Source organism: Struthio camelus, chromosome 14 (assembly GCF_040807025.1).
Source record: "Struthio camelus isolate bStrCam1 chromosome 14, bStrCam1.hap1, whole genome shotgun sequence".
In the NCBI taxonomy this organism is placed as follows: Eukaryota; Metazoa; Chordata; class Aves; order Struthioniformes; family Struthionidae; genus Struthio; species Struthio camelus.
In genome coordinates this window covers 976,341-1,002,623 of record NC_090955.1, presented here as the reverse complement: position 1 = coordinate 1,002,623, position 26,283 = coordinate 976,341, and the positions used below count along the sequence as shown (strand labels likewise).

The 26,283-nt window shown below is 44.5% G+C and overlaps 1 protein-coding gene across 8 annotated transcripts in view; it reads right to left on the bottom strand.

The window, feature by feature from the left end:
- SRGAP3 (SLIT-ROBO Rho GTPase activating protein 3) overlaps positions 1-26,283 on the bottom strand; it is a 158,574-nt gene that overhangs the window by 108,826 nt on the left and 23,465 nt on the right. For 2 of the 8 annotated variants that reach the window (XM_068906771.1, XM_068906764.1), the window contains exon 1: positions 16,069-16,174. The exons of 2 other annotated variants lie outside the window; for them this stretch is intronic. In XM_068906771.1, coding sequence (XP_068762872.1) covers positions 16,069-16,159 — 91 coding nt within the window. In that variant the 5' untranslated portion in view covers positions 16,160-16,174. Of the gene's footprint in view, positions 1-7,489; positions 7,642-11,868; positions 12,578-13,306; positions 13,686-16,068; positions 16,183-18,592; positions 18,621-26,283 lie in introns of those variants that run through there. 4 more of the 8 variants (XM_068906763.1, XM_068906767.1, XM_068906766.1 and 1 more) reach the window with 4 other exon arrangements.

Here is a 26,283-nt window from a genome sequence, read left to right as displayed (position 1 = left end):
ACTAATATTGCTAAAGCTAGAAGTTGGCCCAATGGAACTACAGGAAGGACACATTTAGCCAGCGTCTTAAAATAGGCACGCTTTTTGTAGCTGTCCGAGTAGTATGGAACATACATTAGCGTAGATACAAACATTTAAATGGAAACGGACATAAGGAAGAAAGAACCAAACGAAAAATCAAGTCAACACTGACATGCAAAAGCGCAAGACGACGCACGGAATCTGTGTGAGGATTTCAGCTCTAATGAAAATGAAACTCTGGCCAGTTCATGCAGTTCTGCGGCCAAGAGGCACTGGGCCAGGCTTGGCTTGAATTCAGAGCGGATCCAGGTCCAGAGAGCCTAAACCAGCCAACGAAAATATCTGCAGCAACAGAGAAGAACCTGTTTCCAGAGAGAGATTTTTCACCAGAGCATTACATTTTTCATGCTTTTAATAATAGCATCAGATTTAGCTTTCTCCAACCCAGCTCTGAGGCAACTTTCGACACTGCCTCGCACCCAATGCGGCGTCTGTTTTGTTTTAGTCTGTACCCAGAAAAAAAACCAAACAAAGTAACCTAAACTTTTTCTTAAGAGAGAGGAAAACTCCCCAGGAAGAGAAGTACGTGCGCAACCAGAGTCCCTTCAACGGGTATTTATTCATGTCTCTGCCAGAGATATTTTGAAGATGTGGCTGACCCTTACTTTCAAACTGAGGTTTACCATGAGATGTTGCTGGGACCAGACAAGCTTTTGGGGGCTAAATTTAGGCACCAGAAATACATATTTTAATGACTTCCTTCTGCCTTTTGTAAGGGGAACAGCCAGAAACAGGATAAACGTTCCTCAGAGAGCAAAAAGAAAGCACCCAAGGAAGCATGTTATGACTAGAAACCACTTTGTCTCCAGTGGCCTCTCCTACAGGGCTTTAGCAGAGATCCTTCCAACATCTGCTCCCAATGCAGCGCAATGGAAAGCTCAGCAACTACAGATACATGACGTTTTCTTACCCGTTGTCCACCTCATGGCAGCATTGGCAACTAGATGTCCTCTCCAGCACTCTGACTGCGTAATTTGATCTTGGTCTACTTTGGTTTAAGGAGCGCTCATGTCAATGAACTGATAAGAGCATGTCCCATCTCCACCCGCCTGTAACTTCTTCCCAGAAGACACATGAGGAAACTCACTTCTTGAATTCATGTACTAGGGGAATAAACTAAGCATTCAGAGGCCCAGAGCTGAGCGTGGCACTTAACCGAGGATGCTCCTTCCCATCTTCACCTGCACTTGCTCTAACATAAGAGCAAAAAAATCACAAAATAAACACATCAACGTTTTTAAGAAAGGTACCCACATCTTGTCAGCCAGCAGGGCAACACTGACACAGCAGGTCTCCACTCCTCTGAAAGGCACTTTAAAAACACGAACTATGCCAATACACTTTCAGCCCATTTCTGCCCTTCTCTATGGAAGAAATAAGTCTCCCACAAGAATCCAGAAGCAGAAATCTGAAAAGGCTATTTGATTACACTTGCATCTGCTGATGCAGCAAAAAACATTAACACAGACTTTCTACTCGGGACAGACAGACACAAACTTAGCCCTTATCACTAACTACCCTAATCCGCACAGAGTAGGAAAAGCCTACCTGTAGGTCAAGTTAAAACCACACAGAACATGATTCTTCAGACTAAGACAAACAAGCCTGCCTCCTCAGAGGTCTCCTCCAGCTCTAAACCTTATACAGAGGAAGAGACTTGGAATAAAGTCATCGAAGATACTGTCATGCTTGAGGGGCCTCATGTGAATATGGCGATTCCCTCCATGCCCCTCCTCCCAAGAGCACCGCTTGTAATCAGGCAGTATTGAAAAGCCGTGAACAAGCTAAAGAAGCAGTTCCTGAGCAGGAGTTGTAGACAATAGACCAAAGAAAAAAACATCAGCACCACTAGAAGTCCTGTAATGAGTGAAATGCACAAAGAAAGTGTAATCACATTTTATCTGCTATTGACTTTTCCTCCAGCCACTCCTGTCTGTACAAAAAGCTGTTATCACAATCAAGAGTCAAATCCTTCACTGCCATTTTTTTCTGTACAAGTAGCATGTAGATATTCCTGGTTACAACTGAAACAAAAGTTGCCATCATTAATCCTAAATTCCAGTATCATTGTTTTTCTTGAAAGTATCTGTAGTTGTAGTTAACTAGCTTAAGTTCTTTCACAGTTCATAAAGAACAATTTTTTTCTTTATGGAGTACTTCACAAGGTCTTTTAAGAAAGTATACCGTGAAAAACCACTAAAAGTAAACAGCAAATGGGAAAACAACCAGGGTCAGGCGCACCAGAGGAGGACACAGTGAAAGCTCCCACATTTATTCCTAGCAACATCTCTTATTTTTAACTTGCATCGTCCTTTGTTTCACCTGAAACTTAAAGCTTTTCTTGAGAACAAAGGGAGACCTTTAAGTGCCAGAAGAATTACAAGATTTGTAATCCATTGTAATCCACAGGATTAAACAATGGAAAAAATTATATCTAAAGCAATGCCTTCACCTATACACAATTTTTCTACCTGCCAAATTTCACTGTATTGTTGCAATGTCTCCAAGTTGGTCTTTTAGCTACAGCATGGTATATCCGATCTTCTAGCCCTGCATACCAGTTCCCAAAGATCTTTTGTCTTCAGTGGAAGTGAGAAAATACCTAGTACAGTGAAAAGGATTGCACTGGGTTTAAATTGGGGTTTAGAAAACTAAAAATACTTCATGTTCTTATGTCCTGGAATCTGAGGTTTTTTCTTCAAACTTTGTAAGAGCATCAAATTAAGCAGTCAGTCCAACCTTGATAGTACTAATTTATTTTTCCATTGACTACATAGAAATTGAGGCGTGTCTGGTACTTGTGCAAACTGATGCCACCACCACATATCTTAAGAAGTTGACCCAAAGGCTACTCAGTTTCTACTCAGGGTTTTCAGTGCATTTCCCTGCCTCTCCCTTCCTCTTCCTAGGCTCTGCCATTGCACAGAGCTGAAAAAACTTTAGGCAAGCATGGATAGTTAGAAGAAACTTTATCACTTTGCCCTTAAAATACAGACTTAATCTCACAGTGGATGATTCTTTTCTTCTGGACAGCCTCATGAAGGATGAGGAGGACTGAATGCACCTAGAAACACCTAGAATCCATCCAGATTGGCCCTCATTGTTTCTAACAATCCTTCCTCATCTTCAGTGATTTAAGCTGTGAAACTTTTAGGTTCCTAGACTATCCCTGATTTCTTTCCATCAATTGTTTTCACAGTTCCACCAATAAATCTTCACATGCAATTGCAGCAGGGAGTCATCTACCAGCTCCAACAATATCACTTGCCACAACACCTCCCCCCCCCCCCCCCCCAAAAAAAGAGATGCTTAAAACGGTACAGTGGGGGAAAAAAAAAAAAAAAAACTGAAAACTCCCTTATCCTACTTTTCCATTTTCAACCTAAAATTCAAGTCTAAACATAAAATAAAGAAACTCTTCTAAGGAGTAGCAGTCAGATCTCCAACAGGGGTCACGCTCTCCACAAAACTATGATACCACTGATTATGCAACTGGCATTTACAGCAAAAAGGAAGATTAACATGGTGCAATCACATAGAAGAAATTGTTCAGTGAGAGTCACAGAAGAAAGGAAGAAAAGTCAGCAGCTTTCAAAATAAAGTACCAAGGCAAAGCCTAAGCATTGCAGGACCTCCTTCATGATTAAGAGCAGTAATTCACTCTAATGCGATAGACTCTCTTAACCTAGATAGTTGCAAAGTCTTTACAAATTGCATACAATGGTCTGTACGTAGCTATAGACACCGGTCTTATGAATCAGAGTTAGGTAAGCATTTCAGTGGTCGTGAAGAGAGGCCACCACTGATCTGGCCACCTACCATCACTGGTTTTGACTTTTATACCTCTTTCTTTTGCCGTGGCCAGCACTGATTTCTTCTTTGGTCTGGGTACCCAATTCTAAGAAAATCTAGGCAGACAATGACTGAAGGAAAGAAAATACAGAGAAATCAAGTGATTACAGGGGTCAATTAATTCAATAAAAGAAAATACTCTTTTTAGATTAAGGAGCACAAGTATTCTCCAACGATGAAGAGTCAACAATCAAGTATCCTCTGTGAGTTATAGGGAAGTTACCCACAGACAGAATCAGCCAGATCTGTCTCCACTGATGTCTGACCATAAGCACCAAAGAGGAAGCAAATCTCATTTACCCTCTGATACACTTTGCTGTCTGGGCTACATAGCCCTATAGCGGTTACACTGACACGCTGGGAGCTATAATTGATAGGAATGAAGATGGGATGAGCTGGAAGAAATACTTAATAACCCAAGACTTAAAAACAAACACACAAAACTGTTACCAGCCCAGTGACATCAGATCTAGGGGAAAAAGTCAGTTCCAGATCCCCAGCTTCTAGACACTCCTGAAAATCTCATATTGGCCATCTATTTGGGGGGTTTCCAGCCTACATCAGCACCTTGCGCACCACAGTTAGAAATTCCGTCAAAATTAATCAACCCAATTATTTCCTCAGTAAGTTTTATTTTGATGGAGTAGCAGCAATCAATCAATTGCTGTGATCAATGTGTGTGCGGGCGCGCTCCCAATGTTTTAAATGTGTTGGATATAGTAACAACAACAGCACAACAAAAGTCTGCACAAGTAGAATGAAATAAGCACAAAAAAGAAAATGCAGAAACGCTTTATAGACTAGATTAGGCCAATTCTTTGTTAACCAGAGCCCAGAAAGAGGACACAGAAGCAGCAGCAGCAGGAGGAATGTTTTAGCTATTGATTCAGATCTAGCTAAGCTACAGAAAATACTCTGATCTAGGGAAAACTGGGAGAGTTCATGAATGGGCAAGGATTAGTCAAAGTGGACCAGACTGAGCTATGTTGAAGTGAGAGAAGGAGAAACACACCCCTGCAAAGAATAATCCTAAATCTGCTTGGTAGGACAGATATATCTAGTCATAGCTTTTTAGTGAACAAGTTCTCATGCTGCTGTGCAACTCTCCAAAACTGATAGAAGAAAAAAGATAATCCAGAGACCCTCTAATTTTTAAGAGAATCTTAATTCAGTTCCATAGCTTGCTGCACAGAAAAATGCCACATTACAAAATCAAGTGCTTTACTCATGTGAAGAAAGCAAAAGCAATATGGGGAAGGTGGAGAGAACCAAAAAGTTGGCTTTGTTTGGTTTTGCACGTCCTCTACTTTTTCTGGTTAGGAATACAAGGAAGAAGCATAAGAGCCACTAGAATTGGTTAAAGCATCAAGAAGAAAGAGCTAAACAGATTTGTTGTGTTTGCTCAAGATTTAAGAAGAATAAAAGGAAGCTTCACAAAAACAGATGGTGGGTTTTTTTCCCTAGAAAAAAAGAGAGCTTCTGGCTGCCCTCATGTGCTACAAACCTTGCAGGTTGCATCAGTTCCAAAGGCATTATCTGCCCACTTTTTCCAGAATGAAAGAAAACACAGTGTATTCAGTTCAGGGGCCTCATCTCTGTTAGGACTGGATGGAGAAAGTCTTTTATACATCGAATGTTCCCAAATGACGTAACTGGAGCTTTGTGTTTTGGGGCTATTAAAATGCAAAGGAGAATTTATTTCAACTCAGAGAAAGAAAGAGAGCTGTACAAGAATGTGAATCACAGCCTGAGTCACTAAAATAGAATAAAGGAGAAGATCATTAAATGGTTCATTCAAGCACCTTACATCCCTCAATCTAAACATGGAAAGATTTTACAGATCATTAAAAAGAGCAGAGCTTTAGAATCAGGTTACTAGCATGAGCCGCCTTAGGTAGCCACATAAATACAAGCTACTAGACTTTTTATAAAGGAATAAGAGGGTAAATTATTATACCCAGAAGTCAGATCAGATCATCCAGTAGCACCTTCTGGCCTTAGAAATGTGTGCATCTATGAATCCACTGAAACAATTCTCTTCTAGACTGATGCTTTACAGCCTTACTTGTATCCAGGGGTAAAATATAGATATATGCCTATATGTGTGTGTGTGTGTGTGTGTGTGTGTGTGTGTGTGTGTGTGTGTACATATACACACACACACACACGTATACATAATTCTCCAAAGAGCCTTTCATCTAGCATCTCAAAGCATCCTATACATTGCAATAACATAACCTCATAGAATCTCTGAGAAAGAGGGAAGGATTATTTTATATGTATATCTGTAAAGTAGGTATATACATACACACAAGAATATATAAATAAAAGTCTTTCCTCAGACTTCTCTGCCACCATCCTCTGTTGTCCCCAGCCATGCCATGCTGCAATTGAAATGAGCTTGTACTTTGCACTGAGCCCACACTGCTCACAGTCTATGAAGGACGCAGGTAATAACAATTAAAAACGTATTACAAATCAGTAGACTCAAATTTAAGAGCGCATAGAAATTGGCACGTCTGACAACAGCAGTTGTCCAATTTCTTATAGCTGCTTGATTTATGTTCCTAAAAATAATACAGGCAAGAGGCTCCTTAGAGACTGCATCAAGCAGGGACGCGCTCAGCCCTGCCTCGGCAGCGCTCCGGCACGGCCAGCGAGCGCAGCGCCGCGGGCAGAAACGACCCCCAGCACGCCCACAGCGTGGAGGGGGCATTTCCGTCCCAACCCAGCCTCCGAGGACTGTTCACCCTGACTTTTCCGCTGCCCAGACCAAAGTAAAGCTAGCTGGTCCCGGATGAATTTAGTCAAGAACAGAAAAATCCTAGCAAAGAAAGGCTCGTGAGGTTTCACAAGTTGGACCCTAAGCTGAACGTGGTCACAGGCTAATAGCACAGGCAAAGACTGCAACCAGTCACCTGGCTTTGCTGATCAGACCCCCAGCCACATAAGTCAGCAGTGCCAGGAGCTGGAGCAAACGTCACTGGGAGGGTCAGCGGGGCTAGCTGGGCGCCAGGCACAGGAGAAGCACCCAGGAGAGCTGCCCCCCGCGCTGCAGCCTCGCTGCCGGCAGCCCGGGGCTACCACGCAGCCCTGGCCGTTTCTTCAGTGGTCGGTTGGACACCAGCTGCTTTGACTTGGAAGAGCAGAGGTTTATTAGGTTTTTAAAAAAAAAACAAAAACCAAAACAAAAAACCCACCCCCAACACACAACCACCAGTCACAGACGACAGCCCCAAAGCTGTGCAGGAGAGACAGAGAGCGCTGCAGCATAATAAAGACAAAGCAATGCTTTGCAACTATTGCTCTGTATTGATACGAAGATCCAGTTGCAGAGGTGGAGCCAAGTACAGTCCATTACACAATAAGGAGAAAAAAAAGCAAGAAAAGTAAACATGCAAACCATGTTAGAGGGAAGGTTCAAGCCAGATGGCGTAGAAAGCAGCCGCCTGGGAGAAGGTTAATTGTCCGACCGCGTAACCGACCGCCAGAGGACTCCAGATTCTTCGCCAAAGAAATTCCTAGGAGGATTACTTATACATCCTCTAACACTTACCTCTCCATATAATCTCTTTTATTCAGAGTGGATGGAGCACCACCTACACTTAAGGTTGCCCAGCACCTCCCATGGCAAGTGAAAGAATGAATGAGCGGGAGTATATAAACACCCCACGTTCACACTCCCTACACATAGGAACCAAATTGCACAACAAGAATCCCATTGTTTTCGAGTCTGCGGCAAGCACGAATGCCTTCGGCATTAGCTCACAGCTCATCCAAATCCCCAGGATTGTTACAACTTTTCCTTAGGGCACAAAAATGTTTCCCCAGTTAAAGTTTCCACATCTCTTGACCTATGAGGGGCTAAAGGAGACGTGCGCCCAGCTGAGTTTATATTCTGAATCCGGGCTCTGGGTGCTGCGACCCGCTCTGTGCGCACCAGGGAGGACAAACAAAAGCAGTGCCAAGGAGGAGAGCAGCCCAGCCCTCCAGATCACGCCGAGGACGGATTCCAGCTATAATCCTCCGCTGAGACACACGCGGGGAGTACTGGTGAGAGCAGGAACTTCGAACACAAAGCCGACACGCTTCCCTCTTTCGACCTCCTTCCTGCAGCCAGATGAGCTGGGTTTGGTAAGCTCACTCCTCCCGTGGTCCCAGCGAGCACGTTCCTCAGTCTTGGCTGAGCCACTGGGGTTGCTCTGAACTGATTCGACGGCCCATTTCAGCTCCGAGCACTGCGGAGCTGTTGCAGCAGGGCTTGCACATTTTCTCCACAGAAGATGAATTTAGACAAAATTGTGAAATCTCCCACTGAAACATTTGAATGGGCAGCTTTGTAACACAGACTCATCAGAAATAAAGGTAGCAGGCATATCTTTCAGGAAAAGGGTTAAACTAAATCAACCAGAAGCATAACTGCTGAGCATAGACCCAGGCAGAGAAAGCTAGAGATGGCGCTGAGTGACCCACTTAGGAAAAGTATGCCTCCAAACCAAAACAGCCTGTGCATTTCCAAGATATTACCATACTCCATACGAGGCATGTCCCAGCCACCTAGAAACACTCTTCTTTCATGTCCTCGTGGTTAATTATCCCCACTGGGCATTTGCAGTCCTGGCAAGAATAAACACACTGATGGGAAGGGTAAAGCGCGCTCTGTATACTGTCTTGACCAGCGATTGCCCTTCAGCCTTCCTATAGTACACGTGACTAAGGAGTCTGATCTACTGCCACAGAACCAACGGTGTTTCTACCTCAGAAGAAATCAGCCAAATGCGGCACAAAGTCAACATCTCTCTTCACTCCTCCTCCTCCTTTCCGGGGGGGGGGCGGGGGGGGAACCACACACACACACACACAATATTGGGATAGTAAGGGAAAATTATGCAGCAACCAATAAAAGAATACTCTGTCCTCAGACCCAGCCAGCTTGGAAACTAAAGAAAGGAAGCCTAAAGATAAGGAGGAATTTCATCGTTCAATGACTTTCCGAAAGGGGAAAGAACCAGTTCAGACTCCTCTAATGTCTGCAAACTCAGACTAGATGAGAGCAGACAGCTCCAGCAAAGAAAAGAAAGGGGAGGGGGAGAAAGACATACTTTTGACTTTGTAAAGCTAAATGAAATAGGAGTTTGATCTGGGGCCCCAGTCTCTTCAAATCTTCATCTATGGGGTGCTCATTCCCTAGACTACCCAAACGCAGATACTAGACTATAATCAAGTTGATGACAGTATATTCTGCTCTTTGCCAGAGCCCACCGTTAGTGTTTTTGCACTGTCACATGCAAGAGGAGACACCTCACATCCATGACTACAGTTCTGGACAATCATTCATTTCAGGGGCAGCCAAAGTACATCTAACAGGCCAAATATAGCTGACAGGTCCTCAGAATACAATCGTTGATACAGAGATGCAGTTATTAGATGGCTATGTTTTCTCTTGAGCCAAGGCAGTAGACCTTTTAAAGGAAAAAGAATTACTTCCTTGCAGAACGTACGCTCAGTTACAGGTTGCAGTGCTGTATTAAATGGTAGTTTAATATTTGTCTGATGAGAAAATTTTGTTCTCAAAACTGGGTCAAGTTTGCGTACCCATTCTTATATAGGTACGCTAGTCTATTTTTAACTGAAGTCAGTTTTAAGGTGAAAAAAAGCCCTATTGTATCTTAGGCACCATTGTACTCCAGAGGGAACGTACAAGTGTCTGCATTGTAAAGAACCTGTGATGGACAAAGCCATAGGTGTGGAGAGATGGTCTCAGAAGGACTTTCCATGCCACACAGGACCCTAGTCAAATATTTCACAATTTCATCATGCATTCATCATCGACTACAGACACTGAGCATGTTTCAGCCTGCAGACAGCTAAACTTAAGGCTAATAATATGCATCTTATTGGGATCATCTCATTGTGCAGCTGCCACCCACAAAGTACATAGATAATCACCCTTACTTGCTTCTGTTCTGTAAGAGTCATCACATCCTCTGGTATGAAGCGATCACATTACTTTCTCTTAAGCTGAAAAATCAGTGTAAAGCATATTGTCTCCTCTCACCATCTTCCCCAATGTCCCAGGCTTTATTTATTAGTGGGCACAGAACCAGATGGTGATTGATAAACAATTCAAATGAAAACAAAACTGCCTACAGATATATCCTATTGTGGTACAGCAGCTCTTCCTGACTCCAGGCAATGCATCCTCAGAACAAGAAAAGGTACCAGATGAAAATTTTGACATTCACCCGGGCAAAATTTACTCCGCTCAATTAATTCATCTGATTTGCAACTGGTCAACACACCCTGCTGTGTTTTACCACTGCAGGTGGGCAAAGGCTGCGATCAGCCTCTTCAGGCTCCTGTACGTCCAGATAGACAGTACTGAAGGACACTGGTTAATTTTTCCTTGCCAGTAAGATGCTACAGATGCACAATATATCTTTTCCTCTCATAACAAAATAACGTTGTTTCTTCTGTACTTAGCGTTCACTGACATTTTCTTTTCCTAACACGTTCTTTCACTTCTACATGCAACAGCCACCACAGCTCCCATATGTGGCAGAGACAAACAAGAAAGTGAAAATAACATGAAGAAATAGGGGAAAGGCATGTTGGGCTCTGCTTCCTTTCCTTACAAGGAAGTGATCCTCAGCAACATCAGATGAATTGGGTTTTTTCCCTGGCAAATGATGCTTCAGCCTATCTTCTTTATCTAGTCTGCGACCAATTTGTTCTTCAAAACTAATTAAAAGAGGCTAATTGATATAATAATATTATTTCATAAGTACTTGCACACTGTAATGCCATCTCGATGGATGTAAGCGCTTCAGCACACCCCAGCCACGGCAGCACAGCCTCCCTCGCAACCAACGGAGAACCTCTGCGTCCCAGAGCGGCAACGTCGGACGCTACGGGAGATTTCCCAACGCAACAGGAGGACTATTCAACCGAGCAACGTACAGTGCCTCCTCCGCTTCCACCCACCTCGGCTAAAGCTGCAGTTGGTACAAGGTCCCCAAAGGGCTCCTCATCCAAAAAGTCCTTTGGCAAAAATAATCACGTAAATGAAAAAATTTCCCCTCTGTTACACTGTTTGCATTGCAGACAGTGGCAGAGCTCTTCGTAGGCCCTCTGTGTGCTTTCCAAGGTAACTGCGGCAAGACTAGTTTAAGGGCATGGCCCCTCATTAGAAAAACAGAAGTATTTTTAAATGAAACGTAATAAACTGAGGCATGCATAAGCATTGGTACCGTTTGCTACTGTCACATTTCCAATTACAATGAACATCCATGCAACGTTCTCCTCCTTTCTCATACGGAAAGTTATAACACCACCACACACTTTTTTTTAAAACAAAAAACAAAAATAAAAAAAAGGCTTCCACCGCTTCATGTTTTTCACCCTCTTCACTTCTCCAGCGCAGCTCCTCAGCTTAATGACACAACCAAAAGGCTACCTGCTGCTCCCAGAGCCCCCTGCCAGCCGCCCCAGAGCAGAACTTCTGGCTGGCTCCAGCACCTCCAGAGACTCAAAAGAAAGGAAGCCAACGCGACTCATTTACCAGCGCAGCCAACGGGGAGCAGGTGCGAAGGAAGTCGCCTGTTCCACAAATTGTACCCCCCTTTTTTAAACAAACCTGCTCAGGCATCTCCCACCTCCATCTCCTTGTCCCACAGCGCAATACCCACAGTAGTCATAAAATAACTCCTGAGGATTTTTCCACAGCGCACGCTTTCTGCCAGAAGCCATTCGTCAAACGAACGAACTCGGGCCCCCGGCCGAGAGGGAGGCGAGCGCGCGCACCCGGCCCGAGCGCTGCGCCCTGCTGTCCTGTGCCAGGGCGGGCAGCCCGGCCGAGAACCAGGGCAGGCGAGAGCGCCCAGAGCAGGCTGCAACGCACGCACACCCCTTCCAGCATCGACGGCGCTCGCTCACCTCCGCACAGCGCTCCAACGCACCCCGGGAACATCCGCCGCCCTCTCTGAGCGCCGACCTGTCCCTCAGCCACACTCACTTTCAAGCTAATTATGGAAAGTGATAACTCTGTCAAACGGGTCCCGCGTTAAAGTCCCGCCCAGAAAATAACAAAGAGCGGCGAAGCTACAAAGGCATTAGGGCAGCTCAGGGCAGGAAGTGAGTCGGTAGGCAAGCGCGACTGATGTGCACCAGCTTACGCGGCGCGTTTCTCCCTGAAGCGCCCTCTGAACAGAAAGTGCTCCCCAGCAGCGGCTGGGCCACAGCTCTGGCGGAAACTGGCTGTCCCTGCAGGTGTCCACCACTTCTGGAAAGTAATCCCGCACATATTTCACTCTATTCGCTCAGTATGCGCATAGCCAGAACGTCTGCAATGCTTTCGCTGCAGCGCTCTCCTGCCACGCTTTCCTTTGTCGCACACGCAAGGAAGGCGAGACCTGGATGTAAGCGCTGTTGAGGAAGAAGATGCTCTCCTGATTTTCCAGATGTGTTCTGATGTAGAGAGTTCTTGGATTCCTTTCATCCATATCCCCTCATACAAGGTAAAAATAATGGAGCTTCCAGCTTTACTGAGGTCAACAGCAATATCAATCAAATAAAAATACTCAGTTAAAAAAAGAAAAACAGCAATGTATCGTCCCAGCAGGTTGGAGCAAATAAAGATTTTCATTTGTTTGTTTATTTGAACTTCTAACTACCTAACAGCAGGTCTAACCTTGGCTCAGAAACCCCGCACACAGCGTCAGCTGGAATTCGCCGCTGCCTGACCCACCACAGGCGCTGGCAGACCCACCTCAGCTTTACGCTGGCTAAAGCGGGCAGCAGGGCATTGCAGCAAAACCTCCCGGAGCCCCTGTCCTTCATGGGGTTTTGTCAGGTTACAGACAAGTCTTCCCTTCCTGTGTGTGTAGCCCTACTGTCAGACTTCCTTTCTCATGTCTTGCAGATGGTGAAATTACACCTTACATCTAAAATGCAAGAGAAGCAAGCAAGCCCATCTCGGTTATTTTCAATTGCTCTATTCCAACTGCTGGTTATCAGCAGAGATGCTTGCACTCAAACGTCATACTGGCTTACGCTCACACTACCCCACAGGCTACAACGGGGATACAGCGGCTGAAAGGCAGCGAAGAGCCCAGTCCCCTGCGTGCGACGTAGCTGCTGTCTGTCTTTTGCAAACTCCTCTTGAAGCAGATTGCTAATTACTCCTGATTTTCGCTCTTCTAAAATAAGCTTATACTGCAGTCTGCACAGATGTTGCAGAAGGACTAATTAATTGCCCACCCACCTGAAATTCAAACTTTAACAAAATACATAGAAGGAAGACACGATATCAGTCGCTAGCAACCCTTGCTACCCCGCTGCCACCCGGTAACAATTACCCAGCGAGGACACTTACCCAGTCTTAACATACAATCCCGTTCAGAGAATCAGAGAAGTCTCGGGGACCTGATAGCAGAGCACGGAGCAAAGGGAGGAATTCCATACAGATGTCAAAATTAGCAGATTTCTGCATGCCGGCAGAACACCATCAGTTGGTATCGACGCCTGTTTGTGCCGGGAGGGTCTCTGAGCGTCCAGGCAACTGTCTGTTGTTTTCCTCCAGCTTGGTAAGACTCAGCTCGCATAAGCTTAAGGGGCAGCAGCTGACTCGGTGTGACCACTGGGTCAGGGCTTGCCAGGAGCAAAGAGTCCATTTGCTTCTGTGAGGCCCAGATTTCACCCAGCGATACCAGTAACTGGATAAATTAGCAGGGGAAAAGGCAAAGAACGGAGCAGTGGGAACACATGGCGATTGCTCTAAACAAAGCAATGGATTTTTACCTAAACTAAATACTGAAGACTAAGAGGAAGTGCAAGAAACCACATCGCTGTATCACAACAATTAGACCGGGGAAAGCACAGGAAAGCATGCCGGTGGGCACAATCCTGCTCTAGTTGGGGGGGTGGGGGGTGAATAAATCTGTCAGTCTCTGGTTTAAATGATTTATTTCAAAAATTCATCTGCAGATGGCCACTCCAAGGAGCAAAGGAAGTGATTATGTCAATAAATCTCCTTGCAAATACACGTCATATGCCACATTTCATGACTTTAGAGACAGACAGTCTTCAAAGGCAAACTATATCAAAACATTATTTTCCATTTCTCTTTCTAAATCGTCAGCTATGGTTGTGAAAACTTCAAGGCACACTCACAATTTACCGCTACGATACACGGCTCCAAAACCCCTCCCAGCCATCTCTGCTTTGACGTCACCTTCAAATGTGACTTCCGCTAATTCCCCCATTTTCTTCTCCATTGGAGGGTCAAAGCACTTTACACTCATTAGCCAAACTCTGAGGCTCCCACGGAACAGAGACGTACCACCGCGTCAACGTGGGGAAACTCGCGCTTGCGGCCTATAAGCCTTTTATTTTCAAATCTACCACACAAAAAAGCATGCACAGTCATATCTATACCTTAAGCCTTTGCTTACAGTGACTGTATATGTGAAATCAGGTCCCACACTTACAAATATCTTTCTTGCTGCACAGTCGCAGCAAATGCGCAGGATGGCTGCATGAATGCGCACACAAGCAGACACACGTACCATCTCGTATGTATGAGAAAAGCTATCTACGCAATAAAAGCAAAATGCCTTGGCAGAGCAGGACTGCCATACCCTAACTACGGGGGCTGCGATGCTCAGCCTGCCCTGCCGGCAGCTGCCTGCCTCAGTTTCTCCTCTGCCCTTCCAGAGGCAGAGACATGGCATCTTTACCTTGGGCTCCTAATTATTTATTTTTAAGTTAGTGAACAATGAAAGAACAAAAAATGCAGGAAAAAAAAAAAAAGCCCTACAACAAAGCAGGGGTAAAAAACAAGCAGGTGTTCCCTCCAGGCAACAAGTTCTTAGAAATTAAGAGATTCAGTACACAAAGGAGAAAAAAATGCTACCTAAGTACGCCTTGGCTGCACTCCTCCAGCCAGCGCTCTGCCCCAGCACGCGTCTCCCAAGAACAATCAGCACTGCCACCGCTCTGCCCCGATCCTGGCCAGTACTAGGAAGTCTATCGCTGTTTGGACCCTAGGCATTACTGTTTTCAAAACCATGCAGCGCTTTCAAAAACCCACTTCAGCAGTCGTACGCCTCCCCAGCTGCAACAGGAAAGCTGAGCTGTCCCTGAAGGCAGCTCTCCAGCCTCCAGGAAAGCTGCAGAACACATCACAGTAGTGCCGTGCCTCATCCCCAGCCTCTGCCTCCCCTTACTAGTTTTTTCAGGAGACCAGTTCGCTCTTTTCCTTTCTCCCCCGCTCCTTCTCGGTGCCAACACAAATTCCAAGCCTCAGGGATTAGTCAAAACATTCCCGGTTATCTAACGTTCAGTGCGCTTCCTGGTCGTGCTCTGCGTCTCCTTTGAAGACTGCTGTCAGGGATCGCTCTCCCAGTCCTCTCCCCTACTTAAGTATTTCTGTTTTTAAGGCTCCTGCTTGCTTTCCACGTGGTCGCTTGCCTTCACTGTTGCCCTAGCTAGAGGGCACCGGGCGGCACGGGCGATGGCCGGGCAGCCCCGGAGAGCACCGAAAGGCAGCTCTCCAGAGGAGCCCGCCGGCCGCGAAGCCGACTCCAGCTAAGGCTCCGTCCGGCACCCTTTACTCGCGCGGGCGGCCTTGTCGGCGCAACGCTCTGGAATCGGGCCTTTATTTTTCCTCTCTCTGGAGCTGAGGACGGAGCTCAGCCTTCCCAGGTCCCGCTCAGCGCCCCGGCTGGCGCTGCCTCCCGCAGTCCCTCGGTCTCCTCGCGTCAGGCTCCTCCGCTGCGAGCTCTGCTGCACCGAACGGACGACGGCTGGCGGGATCCGGCACAGCGCCCTCTGACTTTAAGCTCATTTAACATAATGTATGCATCAGAAATAATCAGAAGAATCCAAATTCCATTTTATTTATTCAGATTAGACTTGCAGTAGGAAACAGGCATAGCTCCTCGCCAGTGCCACAGCTGCCGGGGCGCCCGCCGCCTCGCCGAGGCCTTCCTGCCAGGATCGCAGTGGACGCGAGTGTAACTGAGCGCCTCCCAAGGAGGGTCAGACCCAGCGTTCTGCATCTCTATTAAAAACACCATGCATAGCCAGTTACTGTAGACTTCGTTTAAAGCTGTGTGAAATTAAGGGCACACTTACTGCTCTGAGCTCTCCCTCCACAGCGCTGGAAACCCAAACACGGAAGCAGCAGCAGCAGCGTTGCGCCAGCGCACGAGAACTCAGAGCGCATCCAAGTCAGCGCCTTTCCACCACCTGGAGAGCTGAAGTTTAAGTCTGATTCACCAGGTTTTTTCATTAATTTAACAGAGGGCTAAAGGAATCAACCATTTTAACTCTATAATATGTATCTTGAGAGCACCTTGCTATTTTCAGTTCTGTTTTGTTCTGACAACTTTTCAAGACATCCTACAGATCTTCCAGTACATCCTAGAATCTCCCAGCTTCCTTATGCTCTTATGCCTTATCCCAGCTGCGTCTGCAGCATCAGCTACAATATTTATGTTCTCTTGCTCTGCTGATTCACTATCATCCCTTGCCTATTTAAAAATTGTTTAACTATATTTGCTTTTGCAAATACCACATTTATCATTTGAACATGCAGTTCTAGCACTTCACCCTTCCAAAACTGATACAGAACAGACATAATTTTCATCTCATTTTGGGGGAACTGGATACTCCCTTGTGGTACACTTTCTTCCTTCCCACTCCTCCCCTTCAAAAGTTCAAAGAAGCCAAACCTGGCTAAATCTGCTAGGAATAACAGCTTGGCGAGGGACCTGAGATCACGCAGGGCAAACAGCTCGGAGCATGCCCGAGTTGAGGCAGGACGTAGTTATGAGCAGAAATGCAAAAAATCGCTAAGCTGCTGTTGTCCGTTTTAAACTAACGGGCAGCTTCTCTTCAACCTTCTCCTCTGCAGATCTTATTTGGTCTCTTGGTTGCTTATTCAGGCTATGCTAATATTGCCAATGCCAACCTAAGCTAATTGGAAAAAGACTCGAGGAAGGAGTCATAACTGGAAATATGTTATAAAGAGAGATAAGGGATTGTCCACAGGTAGGCCAAACACTTGATTGACAGATACCAAATACTGACATATATACTTCCTATATATTTGTGGTAACAAAGAAGGGTCGGTTCAGGAATGATATTTCTTCAGCAATCAAGTTCAGACTGAATTCCCCACCTCTTTTTGGAGCACAGTCTCTGAATCTTACAGATCTTTGCTTAACAGACTAGCACCTATTGAGAAGCTCCTAAGATCTTAATTCAGAGTTTAGAACATATGGTGTATTAATACTTCCTTCTTTAAAAGACAGGCTTTAGGCAGAGGTACTGCATTACAGGCATCATCGTTTTATGCATTATGGTATGATTCTGTATTCCATTTGAAGGATTTTTTTGGAAGTTCTTCTAGAATCTCTCAATAACAAAAAAAGAATATTCAGTTTCTCCGCCCCGACATCCTGAACTTCCCTTGGTTCCCATCTGCAAGGGTCAACAACCCCAGGCAATTTCTGCCTGGCATCTTTTAGAGCAGGTTTTGACATTGGAGCAACTCTGGGGACAGCCTTCTAAAAACAAAAATAAAACACCTTCCCTGTCCACTCTCAGCAGTGAATCTAATCAGAGGCTCTCACCTCACTTAACAACGTAGCACGTTTGTGGTCCCTCTGAAAATTAATCTCTCTCTCTAGCTGATCTGCATGACAGGAAAAAGCTTCCTCTCCAGATTTGCCAGTCAGAGTGAAAAATGACTTTGGGAAGTGTTTGTTCATTGTTCCTGTACGTATGAAACCCCCACTGATAGCTTGACAGAAATCTGGCACAATATTTTTTTCTACAGTAAAAATTTTTTTGAAGCATAAAGTTGTTAAACAAGTAACTCACGGTTGTCCAAATACGCAACCAAGTGACCTTCATAATAGCAGCAAGTCAAGCTTAGCAAGAAAACAACTGGTTTCTTTCTTGGTACTTCCTTTGTCCCAGTAGCTTGGTAGGCATAGCTATTTCAAATTTAATTCCTTGAGCCTATACAATACACGTGCAATATATTATACTTTGGTAGTATTCCAAATACAAGTTATCTTTATGCTTTAACTGATCTTTGTTTAGAAGGCTTCAGCCAGTATTTTACCCATATTAAAACTACGGAGCAACTAAATGTGAATTCACCACAAAAGCGTCTTTGTGAACATCCTCTTCGACCAAACAGCAGCGGCTCACCAAAAGACCGTTTCCCCACTGCACGTCTCTTTCCTTGGGGTTCAGCTCCCTTTGCACATCGTTTTATCATTACTTTTTCCAGCGCACGGAATTACAAAAGGCTTCGTCCCAGTTCTCACTACAAGCTCACTCAGTAGCACCTTCAACCTCTGCCCCTGAGATACTAATCACCTCCCACTTTGATCAACTCTCTTAAGAGGTGGGTATCCTCCTGGCTCTCCCCAAGGCCATCATTTCCTTACTCAGCTCCACAAACTATCCTTGTTCTGTTCTTTGCATCGACTTACCCAATTTACTTGGCTCTAAAATTTGTTTAGCACCATCCCTTCAGCTAGACTTAAAGACTAAACCTCATTATCTCAAAACATAATCCAGTTGGGCATCGTACAGATACCTCCTCTGATTGACTCTAGAGCAAGACAAGCAAACCAGGCACCCAGGTGGACGAAGCGCAGCGCAGAGGGCTGGACGCGGGCCCTTCCATTTCCCCGTCCTGCCTTCTCCTGTCCATACAGCATCCTGCCGTCCTTTCTCTTAGTGCGTGTGCGCACGCAGGGAGGCAGCTCTCCAGAGCAGCCTACTGCTCGGCACCGAGCGCGTTTGGAATTCAGGTCAGAATCCCTATCTGCAGTGATTTATTTTAGCACATAAACTGGGGACGCTTCCTCCCTACCCCAACCCATCTGTTCTCTATCTCTGCACAAACCACGAGCTCCCAATGCAGGGAGCGTGTTCTCCTTTCTCCACCACCTCAAGTCTTCTTGTGGTTTGCAGAATCGTTTAGTAAACACACATGACAAAACTCCACTGACCTCAGTCCCCCGCTTTCAGACCTCTGGGCAGTTTAACAGTCCCCTCGCTGCTCCCCCTCACACCCAGGCAGAGCACTTCCCATATAATTCACTGCTGACAGATCCCAAGTATTTTCAGCACTGCTGAGAAGCAAGACAGACAAGACCGCACGTGGTAACAGCAAGTACACGCTCCTGATCTTATGGGTACCTGTCGGATTAGCATCAGGGAAAAAGCAGACATCTTAGAGTTTCAGCAGGAAAGGGAGGACTGCTAGCTAAACCACAGAGCATCTTATTCTACTTGTCCTGGAACGGCCACCACAGCCACCAATATGGTGACGTTAAATTAAAAAAAAAAAAAAAAACCCACCCACACCCCCACACTCTAATCAGCACTGGTTTTAGAATTGAGTCCTGCATATTCTGATCCCTAGATGTCCCTAATGGGATCTCTGAGATACTGAAGAGAAAAATCCTTATTTCAAATCAACCCAGGGGAATAAAAGCTTTTAATTACCCCAAAGCTGTGAGTTACCAAAGTGCTGCTGTAAAGGCAGGCACCGGAGACTCCAGGATCAGGACTGAATGTCAAAATTTTACAGAATCTGGGAGATTTTCTCTGCATCAGCAGCCACCTGCCCTTTTAAAACCAATTGCTTTGTACCTGTTCCTGTTGATCTAAGGTTTCTCCCAATTATTCAGCACACTATAAGCCAGTAGGCAAGAGGAAGAGATATATGAGTTATGCCAGAGGCTTGGCAAGGCAGGGATCCCCTCCCCTGACAACACGGGAGGGTAAGGTAGGAATAACGTCCTCGATTCTGTCCGCGATCAGCCTCAGCTGGAGACGGCTGCTCCATCCTGGGCTGTCAGTCTCCATCCTGGGCTGTCAGTCTCCATCACGCTTTGTGTAAAAGGACACTGACACCTCAAGACGCAATATGCATACCTAACAGGAGCAGCTACAGCATCCAAAATCACTTGCCCTTACTACGAGCTCTTATTAGTACGCCCTGGTTCTTTGTGTCAGACACTGCTATCAACAAGTTGTGCTGGCTGATCCAGTCTTCAGGCTTCAGAGGCTCTTTGTGGTCTGCTCATATGGATCGTTTGTTTTGAACCTATCTCCCACTGACAGTTACAATTGCTTTCTCCAGTGCGCCAAGAACCAGCGAGGTGCGATTTCCCCTCTATTCTGCTGCTGCAGGTAGACAGCTCACCTACTAATGAACAAATCCTATGAAACTGGAAATTTGACTTGGGTGAAACAGCCTGAAGACCAAGGATTTTCAAATTGCCAGATATCTTGCGTCTATTAGCCAGAGATGGAAAGCATCAGCTCAGAAAACAAATGCTTTGTCCAGGTTTCCAATCCAAATGTATGCATATATACTCCTTTCTGTTTGTTCTACACCACAGCAAGACTTTTGTGAACCATAGCAATAACAAACTAACATACCTCAAGGCATCTGGAACTCAGATCCAGATGTGAATTTTGAAGCTTCATCCCATCACGACTGCTACATTTCAGTTACTTGAAATGTAATACACAAACATACAGGCCACATAAACACAAGCCAGAAGAATCCACCATCTCCTGTGACAGCAATGACACTCCACTTACGACTCTGGCAGCCACCAGAAACCTTAAATTTTATGAACTACCAGGTGCAATTGCTGAGAAGCACCCTTACTTTACTAGCTTCTCAATGCATTGTCCATTCTAGTGTCCAGTTACTATCTGCAGTCTTTCCTGCCGTATATCACATACCACCTTAACAGACGGTTGCGAGGAGTGTTTTTGTTCACATCATATCTATTACCCAATACTTCCTGAAAAAATTCAAGGTAATATTGTGATCTTTTTATTGCAAAGATTTCAAAACCAAGACTAGTGACACAGTACCATTCTTGAAGAGTGAAGTGGGTCATGCACGCTGCTCTGCCAGTTGGAAGACAGCCTGAACTGGGCCACGCCAGTTGCAGTGAGCCCTCCGCTCCCAGTCCTCATATATCTAAATCAGGAGGCAATCTGAAAAGTCCCGACTCATTTCAACTGTTGCAAGAGAAACGTGGACAAAACCCAAAGCCACAGAGCAATGATGACAAGCCCCTTTTTTATGTCTGATGCTAAATTTATTTTAAAGAGCGTTCCAGTTCCTGATTGGTAGTGCAAGACACAGTTTATGAGTGTGAACAGCTCACCATCAGCGTTACATAGCACTTTATAGACAGAAACCACTCCACTGAACTGCAACCAAATTGCTGAAAAGACAAAACGTGGTATGGGATGGTCTATGGTATCCCTTAGGCCCCAGACAGCTCAGATACAGCAACAGATTTCATGAATTCAGAAGCCAAACTAAAGAAAAATATTCCGAATCTTTTTGTCTCCATTGATTTGCTACTGCACATGAATGCTTACCAAAGCAAATTAAAATTTGAAACACTTCTGGTAGAAGTCTATATTTTCTCATATCCTTATGCTATATACAGATTTTTTTTTTTTTTAATATTGAGGTTTTATACAAACAAAGGTGACAAGATGCTCTGACTGTTCCTCACATGAGCTCATAATTTTATGGCTATATCCTGCGCTCAGTGCTAGAATTAAACAGAAGACTATAATCATACAATAACTATTGATTTTCTTGTAACTTAAGCCACCATGGTGGAATGAGTAGCATATCTCCTGATACCGTATACAGTTTCAGAGAGCTTCCTTATTTGCCTTTGACAGCATAAAGATGAAGCACTGAACAAACAAACTTAGGCGGATTTACCTATTTAGCAGTAATAACGAACGTGGACCGTGCTACCGCATTTGCGGCGGAATACACTAAACCAATCTGAGCAACAGCCCAGACCTACCTACCGACGCACCGTGCTGCCTGAGACTAATCAAACTGACACTCAAAGACTTCCCTGCATGTAAAGAGTGTAACCAATACGCTTACAAATCCTCCTAAATGGATATTTCTTTTCAGTTATTAAAATTTTGTCATTGCCAGCAAAAAATCTAGGAACTGTATATCATACATCAGTATATATTGTTTCCTGTGCAAGAATGATTCCTCTTGTCAGGCACTCAGAATAAGAGATCATTTGTGCTATCCGTGACTACTCGATACTGACCAATGTTACACAAAGTTTAGGCTGTTCTTGTACAGCAGCTCCAGCTGACCAAACACCAGCACAGATCTTTGAGAGGGACAGTTTCATGCTCATTAAAAAAACAGGAGGTTTGCCTCACTGAATTGGGAAAACAAGGTTTTAACTGCTGAAGCTTATTGAGCACTATCCCACAGGGTATTTTTATTCTCTTCCAATACACACATGACCATTGAAACCCTAAATCTATACTCCATTGCTCATTCTGTCCTTTGACTTAAACATAATCTTGCTATTTCCTATCTTTTTCTAAGGATTATTCACTCAATTTTTTTTTTTTTTGTATTCCAGGACTCTCTTATCTTTCATCTCATCACATTTGGCTTTCAGATCAGCATCTACCCACTTAAGCCAGACTAAATATTTATTTGTGAGCCGTGTGTTTCTTGTGACACTGGGTTTTTCACCTTCATGCACCTAGTTCAAACCCAGGAAAGACCAGCAGTGATCTAAAGATAGTAACATTTAACAGCATCGTCGAGATGTACGTTACTGAGTCGTATGGTCACAGTCGTTCATCCCCTCGCAGAAGTACCCCTCATCTCCCTCAGTGACAGCTAAACCAATGCCCAGACCCAGCTGCCCGGGGAAAGCCTAGCCATCGCTTGCATCCCTGCAGAAGAAGAAACAGATTGGCCATGACAGTGAGGAGGAGACTTCAGTGTCCTCCCCAATCACCTAAAGCTGGCAAGAATTTATTGTATTCCTAAGTTTCAGATGCTCCATGGTTAAGTTTCAGATGCTCCATGGTAATAAAAGCAATTAAGAATTTAAAACTACTTGTTCAGGGACAGGCAAGCAACTTTTCAAAGGTGGAATGACTGTTATCACATTTGTTTGTGCATTCTCATATTGTCGCCTCGTAAGATGACTTTGTTCCTTATTGTAAGGGATACCTTACTGAGATGAATAGCATGAATTGGACTTAAAGATGGGGAACACTTTTGACTGATGGCCTTTAGCATCAACCATCAAATTGAGCTCAAATAATTACAGTTTGAAGGAAAAGGCTGGCTGTTACTTGACATGGTTTGTTACATAAAAACGCAACGTATTTCTCGTGACATATCTTTATTCACTTTGATGTATTATCGTTCCCTACTCCTCTTGATTGCTTTTCAAAAGCAATCTAAATTAATGCGAATTGGTGAAGGGTAATTATCTCTACGAATAATTAGTGCATGCTAATAAATGCAAATAGGGCAAAATGCTAAATTTTACTATCGCTAATAGGTCTTGCTCATGACACCCTCTCCGGTAAAAGGGCACCTACTGAACACTGACAGAGAAACACAAGAGGACAGCGGTGTCCTTACCGCAGAGTAATGAGTTACCACCATATGGCAAAGAGAGACAGAGGCATAGTCAGGTCCCACTTTTGTCTCAAGCATGATCTTAGGATGGCCAAAGAACGCTTGTCTTACTCTTTGTAAAGTCCCATGAAAATATATATTATTTAAAATGTATGACATTACTAAGAGGAAGAGGATATTACTAAGAAGAGGAAGAAGGTATTACTAAGACGACAATGACGGAAGGACCTACTCATATAGATATATATGACTAACTCTCACTGGCCTAAGCATCTCATAGTATCCTACTCGATTACACATAATTGTATGTATGAAGTTGGTATAAACAAACTCCAGCTTATCAAGAAGAGACAAGAAAACCCCCTATAGCGTGTTCTCCAGATGAAGAGCAGAGATAAATTTTGTGAAGCAAAGCCGTGAACATTTTTTCCTAAATATTCACGCTGGCACCGCTCCATCCACCCACTGGCTGGTTAGCGCTCACAGCCGCTCCGAGGCAGTGCAGGCCGGGGAGGTGAGTCACTCCATGCCTTCACCAGTCGTTGCTGGTGACTCCAATGGTGGGAACAAGCTGGAAAGCGGACTGCGTTTTTCAGCCCTTCCACATTAACATGAGCTTATCGTTTCCAAGCCTGAATTCCACAGCAGCAAAACAAGCTTCCCATTGCTGCTGAGATGCTAGGATTTCTGGCACAAGACTGCCTTTCCTAAGGGTCACCTCTAAACTGCACATCCCGGGCCGCACGGAGGCACTAACCATTTCCTGTGCCAGCCGGGGGAGAAGAAAGTCACTGAGGAGTTTCCCTTGTCCTGCTCTGCTTGTGGCCACCCAGACCTCAGCGCCAGCAAACGCAGGGTGCCTGCAGGGGCAAGGGGCCAGAAACAGGACATGCTTAAATTAGCTTAGGCACTGCCACCAAACGTGAGACCACAGGCTACAGTCCACACACACCCCGCTCCAATTATTACACTGCAGAGCAAGCCGAGCATTTAACGTTTATAATTTCCATTAAATTTTATTAAACTGAGTAGCTTCACATAGCACTATTTAGAGGGACCTGCAGTACACTAATTAGATTAAATGAAACGCAAGAACAAGAAGAAACATTTAAGTGCGTTCTTAGCAATAGCAGGAAGCTCCACAACTAAGATCTCATTCAGTGCACAAATCTGGAGGTCCTGCTTTAAAAATAAATAAATAGGTAAAATTCTCTCCAAATTGCATTTGCTACCTCCTCAAAGTCATGATAAACATTCTGGCACCATAATAGGAAAGACATTAGTGAACTACACAAAATATTTTTAGTCCAGTTGGAGTCCAGCCCATCGTTATTTTATTAGTGCACTTTTTAAATGTTTAACATACAATTGGATCTAAGACTATTGCTCCCCTGCCTTTCTTTCACTTCATATTTGTACTTTCTATGCATATCTTCTTACTAAAGAGAGCTACAAATCAAGGCGCAGTAAGGTAAACGGGTCAAAAGCAAGAGGGAGAAAGAAATTCAAGTTTGCATATAAGTTTTTATTGGATAATACTTACTAAATGTATTAGAGGCTGAAACTCTCTTCGATTGTGCTCCCTGTTTTGCTATGTGTTTCTCTTACCCAGGGATATAAACACTCCCCTTTCCCTATACACTTCACCCACAATACCTAAAAATCAAGATCGAGAGCTTCCCTTGCTTTTACAGTCCCAAGGTTGCTGTACCACCCTACCGCAGGGCCGCTCCGAAGTTGTCTAGAACTTCCATTCACCTGAAGCTTCAACTTCAAAGTCATCTCCTGAAAACAAACTTTCAGCTAGAAAACTGCAAACACGTGAGTAGTTCTCTGCCTCAGAATGAACTGATTTAAACTGACAATTTTAATAACGATTTACATCCACAAGCAGGAAATCAATGTTAGTATTCCAGCATGTTTTGTATTTGAAATCTGTAGTTATTTTCTTAAGGAAAGAACAACTGCTTATCGGCGGTAGGCATAAATATATCTTTTTGCTACACAGAAAAAAAGTGTATGACTATCGGTGATCTATTTACGCAATTTGGTAGCTTAATGCATACTTACTCAGAGATTTAATTCTTCTGGTTTTATAATGGTAAAAGGTATTCTTAGCTGATGATTTATTTTTAATGCACGAGTTCTTTTCCAAGCTCCATTAAAACAACTCACAACTACTTATTAAGATAATTTTGGCCTGTCTCACCTACAACAGTGAAGTAAAGTTGGCCAGAAGATACCCAATATCCATCCACACTAGCCCGTTGTTCAGGAACAGAACCAGCCGCAGGCGCGAGCAGGAGGGCTCCGCTCACGCCCCCGGCGAGCACGCTGCCCTGGCAGCCAGCAGGACCGTACAGCGCCGCTCCTTCTCTGAGAAGGTTTCTCAAAGGCTGCCAAGCATGTTGCAGGATATCCAGATAAAAGGAATCGATGATCTGAGTATCTGTTTTTATCAGCTCCAGCAGAGCCCATCCCTCCTTTGGTTACGTTTCAGCTCCAAGAACGGCAGCGCAACCCTCCGATGCCTCAGCGTTTCCCCTTCAGACCCTGCAGCAACTTCCTTGAAAGAGTTAGTCAAACATTTTAGATAGAGGATTAGCATAACGGTTCGTTTTCTTCACTAAGGAGATAACTAGACTAGAAAAAAGGTTTAATGGCTTCTCTGAAGCAATTTTCTCCTTGGAGTTTGGTGTTTCCCTGTTTTTCCCTTCTCCTCAAGCTCAAGCTTATTCTAAGAGAAGCCAGTCTTGAATGTACCAGCTTCATTGACCTGCTGGCTACAGCTTTACAACAGAATCAAAAATAAAAGCAGAAACTTCAGTTGTACAGAGGTATGAGATGAG